At 40.1% G+C, this 7,413-nt stretch overlaps 1 protein-coding gene across 1 annotated transcript; it reads left to right on the top strand.

Moving 5' to 3' along the window:
• Positions 1–3,127: 3,127 nt before the first annotated feature.
• LOC113534792 (uncharacterized) lies at positions 3,128–7,137 on the top strand. The gene is made up of 2 exons (XM_026927753.3): positions 3,128–4,332; positions 5,807–7,137. Exon 2 carries the CDS (start codon positions 5,846–5,848, stop codon positions 6,875–6,877), a length of 1,032 nt encoding a protein of 343 aa, XP_026783554.3. The 5' UTR covers positions 3,128–4,332; positions 5,807–5,845; the 3' UTR covers positions 6,878–7,137.
• The last annotated feature ends 276 nt before the right edge of the window (positions 7,138–7,413 follow it).

The following is a 7,413-nucleotide window of genomic DNA, read 5'->3' as shown; positions in this document are numbered from 1 at the left end:
TTTTTTTTGTCTTAAATTAAAACATGATTTCTGCTTATTTTAGATGAATGTTGAATATATAGTCAGATATTTCTATCTTTTACCCAAACTGTTAGAGTTACACTTCTACACAACATTTCTCTGAGAGCTTTATTAAAACGAATCAAAACTAGAGATTCACTTAAACAGATTCATTCAAGAGAGTCGATTCAGTGAAGTGAGTTCTTCTTCTTGTCCTTCACTGGTGGATGATTGTTGGAGTCGCGCGCTCTCCATCGCCCCCCTCAGGGGGTAATTACAATTGCGCCACCTCGGTTGTATAACTGTTGATTTCAGCGCGTCATGCTTACTCTTCATTTCCCTTCACTGCACTTCGGTTTATTTACCTCTGAGCATTATTTAATCAGTGAGTCTGGCAGGTTAAAACTACACTGGAAAAATATTTTGTTTTCTTTTCGAAAAATTAAAGACACACCGGAGTGAGAATATTACCAATAAATATATAATAATAAAATTAAATTAAAAAAAAAATGAAAAAAAGTTTATTATTATTATTATTATTATTGTTGTTGTTGTTGTTGTAGAAGTAGTAGTAGAAGAAGAAGCAAAAATAAATTATTCTAAAATAAATTCTTAGTAATAACATTTTTCTTATAATAATAATAATAGTAGTAGTTATAGAAGAAGAAGTAAAATAAATTCTTAGTAATAAAATAACATTTCTTCTTCTTTTTCTTCTTTTTATTATTATTTATATTTACATTTACATTTATGGCATTTGGCAGACGCCCTTATCCAGAGCGACTTACAATAGTGCTTTGAAGTCTATCAAAACTTGTGCTAATTTAAGTACTTTCTGAAGAGGTAAGTCTTTAGACGTCGTTTGAAGACGGCCAGTGACTCAGCTGTTCGGACATCTAGGGGAAGTTCATTCCACCACCTCGGTGCCAGAACAGAGAAGAGTCTCGATGCATGCCTTCCTTGTACCCTGAGAGATGGAGGGATCAGTCGAGCAGTGCTAGAGGATCGGAGGGAGCGTGGTGGCGCTCGAGGTGTGATAAGTGCTTTGAGATAAGTGGGTGCTGGTCCGTTTGTGGCTTTGTAGGCGAGCATCAGTGTTTTAAATCTGATGCGGGCAGCTACAGGAAGCCAGTGGAGGGAGCGCAGCAATGGGGTGGTGTGGGAAAATTTAGGAAGGTTGAAAACCACTCATGCAGCTGCATTCTGGATCAGTTGCAGAGGACGAATGGCGCTCAGAGGCAGACCTGCCAGGAGTGAGTTGCAGTAGTCCAGTCTTGAAATGACAAGGGACTGAACAAGCACCTGTGTGGCCTGTGAGGAAAGAAATGGACGAATTCTTCTGATGTTATAACGGAGAAATCGACATGAGCATGTTAGATTAGCAATGTGAGAGGAGAAGGAAAGTTGATTGTCCATGGTTACCCCAAGGTTGCGTGCAGTAACCGAAGGCGAGATCAGAGAATTGTCTAGGGAGATTGCAAGATCCTGAGATGGGGATGAATCACCTGGGATGAACAGCAGTTTAGTTTTGGTGGGATTAAGTTTCAGCTGATGAGCTGTCATCCATGATGAGATGTCTGCCAGACATGCTGATATCTGATCAGAAACATGAGAGTCTGAGGGAGGGAAAGAGAGGATGAGTTGAGTGTCATCTGCATAGCACTGGTATGAAAACCCATGTGAGGATATGACCGCACCAAGAGATTGAGTATAGAGGGAGAACAGGAGAGGACCAAGTACTGAGCCTTGTGGAACACCAGTGGAGAGTCTGCGAGGAGCAGATGTGGATCTCCTCCATGTTACCTGATATGACCGATCTTCCAGGTAGGAAGCAAACCATTGCCTTGCTGCACCACGAATTCCTAGGCTCATGAGGGTGGATAGGAGAGTCTTGTGGTTCACCGTGTCAAACGCTGCTGAAAGGTCAAGGAGGGTGAGAACTGAAGACAGTTTGGCTGATCTAGCAGCATGTAGCTTCTCAGTGACGGCCAAAAGGGCAGTCTCTGTGGAGTGTGCCAGTTTGAAGCCAGACTGATTGGGATCTTGGAGGTTGTTCTGTGAGAGATAGCAAGACAGCTGATTATAGACAGTCCGTTCAAGGGTTTTAGAAAGAAAAGAGAGAAGTGATACCGGTCGGTAGTTGCTGATGACAGAGGGATCTAGAGTGGGTTTCTTCAGGATGGGAATAACTCTTGCTCTTTTGAATGAAGTTGGTACATGACCAGATGTTATGGAGCCATTGATGATAGTGGTGATGAAGGGGAGGAGGTCTTGAGAGATGGTCTGGAGCATTGTGGAAGGGATTGGATCCAGTGGGCAGGTGGTAGGATTGCAGGATAAGATGATTTGCAGGATCTCTTCTGTTGTTAGTTTAGAAAACTGTGTCAGCGAATGAGAAGGAGAATCCTTAGTGTGTAGTGTAGGAGCAGGAGTAGAAGTGAATGTCTGGCAGATTTTTCCAATCTTCTCATCAAAAAATGAAAAAAGTCGCAAAGTCTTCAGCAGTCAGAGAGGATGGAGCAGGAGGAGCCGGAGGGTTGAGCAGTGAAGAAAAGATGTTGTGGAGCTCGCGAGGATCTTGTGCAGAGGATTCCAGCTTTTCTTTGTAGAAGGCAGTCTTAGCAGAAATCACTTCAGATGAAAATTTGGACAGGAGAGCACGATAGGAGACCAGATGTGTGTCGAGTTGCGATTTCTTCCACTTCCTCTCTGCTGTTCTTAATTCTCTCCAATTACTGCGCAGCACATGCGATAGCCAAGGAGCAGGGCTGGAAATCTTCCTGGGTTTAGAGGATAGAGGACAGAGGAGGTCGAAGGATGAGGAAAGTGAGGAGAGGAAAGTGTCAGTGGCTAGCTCCAATGGTAGGGAGGAAAAAGAGTCAGGGACAGGAAGGGATGATAGAGTGCAGGAAGCTAAGGAGGAAGGGGAGATAGAGTGAAGGTTTTTACGAGTGGGAGAGAAATATAGATGGCTTGTGGTTTTAGGCAGGATAGGGAGGGTGATGGTGAAGGATACCAAGAGATGGTCAGAGATGTGGAGAGGGGTAGCATAGATGTCTGAAGTAGGAAAGGGGCGACTGAAGACAATTATTATTATTGTTGTTGTTGTTGTTGTTGTAGAAAAAGAAGTAAAAAATAAATTATTCTACAATACATTCTTAGTAATAAAATATTTTTTTCCTTCTTCTTCTTCTAATAATAATAATAATAATAATAACAGTAGTAGTAGTAATAGAAGAAGGAGTAAAATAAAATTTAGTAATAAAATAACATTTCATCATCTTCTTCTTCTTCTTCTTCTTCTTCTTATTATTATTATTGAATGAAAAAGCTCCAGCACACTTGCCTACCCCTCCACTGAAAAAGAAAGGAAACATGGCCAACTCTCTGATGATTCTGATTATGATGTGATTCATAATGATGTGACCCAATTCCCCCCAGGTGACGCCCCCCAACCTACTGACAGTCACTCTCCCCTCTGAAGCTGCAATATTTTTTCTATCTACCACGTACACTCACTTTTTCTGTACATAACTATCTATATTTTTAATTTAATACACTCTATCTTGTCTGCTGCTTACATATTTCATATTTATATATAGCATGTTCATCTTGCACCATGGTCTCTTGCACCTCAGTATTGTTTTTCCCTTGTTATTGTGTTGCATTTTTATATTTTTGTATTCTTCATTTCTGTATCCCCCTTGACCTTATATCTTTGATTCTGTGTTTGCACCTGACATCAAGACAAATTCCTAGTACTGTAGAGTGTCCTTTACTGTACCTGGCAATAAATTGTTTCTGATTCTGATTATGATGTGATTATGGAGAAAGACGTCTCACAGTGGACATGGACATGGAAGAAACACGGCTTCTGTTTACCCACATGACTGGAACCGGCCGTCAGTTTACTCTGACCATTTGGTCTGAGCTTCCTGTTTTATAATTTATAGAGGGTGAGGGATGAAGGGAAAACCAGCAGTCGGCCATCTTTCATGTGGGAGAGAGGGCAAGCACGGTATGGGGTGTGTGTGAGTGTGTGTGTGTGTGTGTGTGTTTGATCCACAGATTTAAGGTAGTGGGGATGGAGAGAGAGAGAGAGAGAGATGGAAAGAGACTGTGTGTGTGTGTGTGTGTGTGTGTGTGAAATGAACAGAAAGTGAGTGTATATTTATGAGAGCAGCAGAAAAGTGTGTTTTTGAGAGACAGGTAAAGAGGGTGCACAAGTGGTGGAACAGAGACACGACCCAGGACGGCTCCATGGTAACGACAGACCACAGCATCCGCTGACTTTCGGGGGGAAATAAAAGAGAAAATCATCCAGGACTGTTAGTGAGTGCTCCTCTCCTCTCCTCTCCTCTCCTCTCCTCTCCTCTCATCTCATCTCCTCTCTCTGACCAGGTCGTGATTTATATTTATCTCATTTTACATTTTAAAAATGTGCGATTTGCTCTTATGTTTCTTGTTTTGTCAGTAACAGAGTTGTAGCTGATGTCCTTTTTCGTGTTTCTTCCAGCTTACATTGTTTCTCATCACTCTGAATACTGACTGGAAAATATGACTGTTACAGTACTGTGCAAATTATTTATTTTTTTTAAAAATATAATCTTTATCTTCCATGGCTTGTAGCGTTATGGCTACTACATTAGTGTGTTAATGAAAAAAAGGTAATTTGATTTCCAAACAGGGTTTTTTTTTGTATTTTGTTAAATGATAAACATCATCATGGCTCTTCTGGGATTTCATCTGCAGATCCAAGAAGCCTGGAACCAGCTACCAGACAATTTCCTTAGAAAACTTCACGACAGTGCAGCTAAGAGAATTTATCCCATTTTAGAGTTAGAGTTAATATTAGGGCTGGAATGAGTATTAGTGTAAGGGTTAGTATTAGGGTTAGTGTTAATATTAATATAAGTGCTAGTATTAGGGTTTTAGTGTTAGTATTAGTTCTAGTATACGTGTTAATATTAGTATTAGTGTCACTGTTAGTGTTAGTATTAGGGTTAATGTTAGTATTAGTGTTAGTATTAGCATTAGAGTTAGTATTAGTGTTAGTATTAGCATTAGAGTTAGTATTAGTGTTAGTATTAGTGTCAGTATTAGTGCTAGTATTAGTATTAGCATTGGAGTTCGTATTAGTGTTAGTATTAGCATTAGAGCTAGTATTAGTGTTAGTATTAGAGTTCGTATTAGTGTTAGTATTAGCATTAGAGCTAGTATTAGTGTTAGTATTAGAGTTCGTATAAGTGTTAGTATTAGCATTAGAGTTAGTATTAGTGTTAGTATTAGAGTTCGTATAAGTGTTAGTATAAGTGTTAGTATTAGCATTAGAGTTCGTATAAGTGTTAGTATTAGTGTTAGTATTAGCATTAGAGTTCGTATAAGTGTTAGTATTAGTGTTAGTATTAGCATTAGAGTTAATATAAGTGTTAGTATTAGTGTTAGTATTAGCATTAGAGTTAATATAAGTGTTAGTATTAGTGTTAGTATTAGCATTAGAGTTAGTATAAGTGTTAGTATTAGTGCTAGTGTTAATATTAGCATTAGAGTTTGTATAAGTGTTAGTAAAGTCAAGCTGAGATACTGATATAACTAAATAACTGTTAGGAATCTTTAGGAATATGATCCATACACTCATAAAAAAAGTACCATGTTGTACCCATTGGTTGGGGAATCCAGAAAGTTTACGGAACCCTAAAACAGAGGTTATGGTCACAATTTTCTGGACTTTGGTAAGGGTTGCATCAGGACACATTTAAAAATTTCATTGCAATTAAAGCATTTTCTCCTTCTTTCCTTTTTTCAGGAACTTGGATGTCTTCTAGTCCACTGTCATGTCCGTACCATGTCTCAGCCCACGCCAGACCTCCCGCTCGTCTCCGACACCGCTTGCTGGAGCACCAACACCAAAATGGAGACAGAAATCAGCGCCAGACTTTACAGGAGCACTCGTGGGTCAGAAGGAGGGAAATGTGTGCCGTGTCCTCTCCGCCCTGCCCCTCTGTTCCGCTCCATCGGGCTGACGGGGTTATCTGCCAGCCTGCCACCTCACCGCCGCTTACGCTCCATCTTACACAGAGCGCGAGCGGTGCGGCCTGATAATGCTAATGAGACCAATAAGGCTCAAGGTGGCTCGAATGCTAACACACTCATTTCTGATGCTACTGACCGAGGATTGCCTTTCAAAGACTTTCTGCCTGAGATCATGACACAGAAACTCCGTCCATCTCAGACCCATCAAGAGACGCGAACAAGAGGAAGCCGCTCAATCAGAGACACGAAGACCTTCTCCAGCTTCCAGTCTCAAGCAGAGTCGCGTTTAAACCCCAACAACAATCTCACAGATACATTTCAGAGCTGCCACAGCATGGGACACCAAGATCCTTCATCAAAGACTTACACTAGCAGGAGGACCATCGTGTTTCCTCTCACACAGAGCGACACACACTCAGCAGCAACCACTGAAACACCAGTGAGTGCCAACAGAAAGAGGTGGAGCAGGAAGATCAGACAGATTTTGACCTCTGAGAAAGGCAGTGATGAGCAGGATATCAGTGAGTGTTTTCACAACCTGGTCATAACAGATGATCATCCCTCTTCCAACAGGAAGAACCTGAAAGCTTCTGGTTCTCCAAAGTCTAACAGAAACGAACTAGACAGTGAGCATGAAGGAAAAGGGGCGTGTCACACCCGGAGAGACCGACGCCCACATTTCCTGCCTCCAATATCTCAGTCAGGATGCCTGTTAGACGTTCCATTCGTCCTTCCAGAGAATTCCCCTCCTCCATCTCCCAGCAGTGTTTTCAGCACTCCTTTCTTCCCCCTTAGTGTCCCGGTACTTCCTGTCCGTCCCCAGCATGGAAAGAGAGACACCTAAGACACCTGAGACACCTGAGACACCTGAGACACCGGAGAATCCAATGCAAATCCAATCGACTCTCAGTATTAAACACATTATTTTACAATTTTTACATTTACATTTTCGATATATATCACTGAGTAAGCACTGAATTTGAACATTGTTTAAAATTTTATTGTGCCAACTGAGCATAAATCTCTCAAAAAGTTTAGGTTAGGTTTAACTTTTTAATAAATATTAAGTAAAATAAAAAGCAGTGGATTTATTGAAAGCATTCTTGAATAGTGCCTCCCAAAAAATTAAAACTAAACTCAAAAAAAAAAAAAAAAAAACAGTCATATATTTAACTTTTGGACATAAAATGTGTGTGATTTTTTTAAAAATTATTTTTAATTTTTTTGTAATTTTATTTTATCTATTTTATTTATACTAACTCCAATAATATAGATTTCTTATTTGGGTAAAAAAAAATATCAAATTCTGACATTTTCTACTATATATGATTCTGAAAACTGCAGGTTCTTTTGGCTACATTTCTTATCCTTTAAACAATT

The sequence above is a fragment of the Pangasianodon hypophthalmus genome, chromosome 29, assembly GCF_027358585.1.
Source record: "Pangasianodon hypophthalmus isolate fPanHyp1 chromosome 29, fPanHyp1.pri, whole genome shotgun sequence".
Taxonomy (NCBI): domain Eukaryota; kingdom Metazoa; phylum Chordata; class Actinopteri; order Siluriformes; family Pangasiidae; genus Pangasianodon; species Pangasianodon hypophthalmus.
This window is presented reverse-complemented; position numbering and strand designations above follow the sequence as displayed.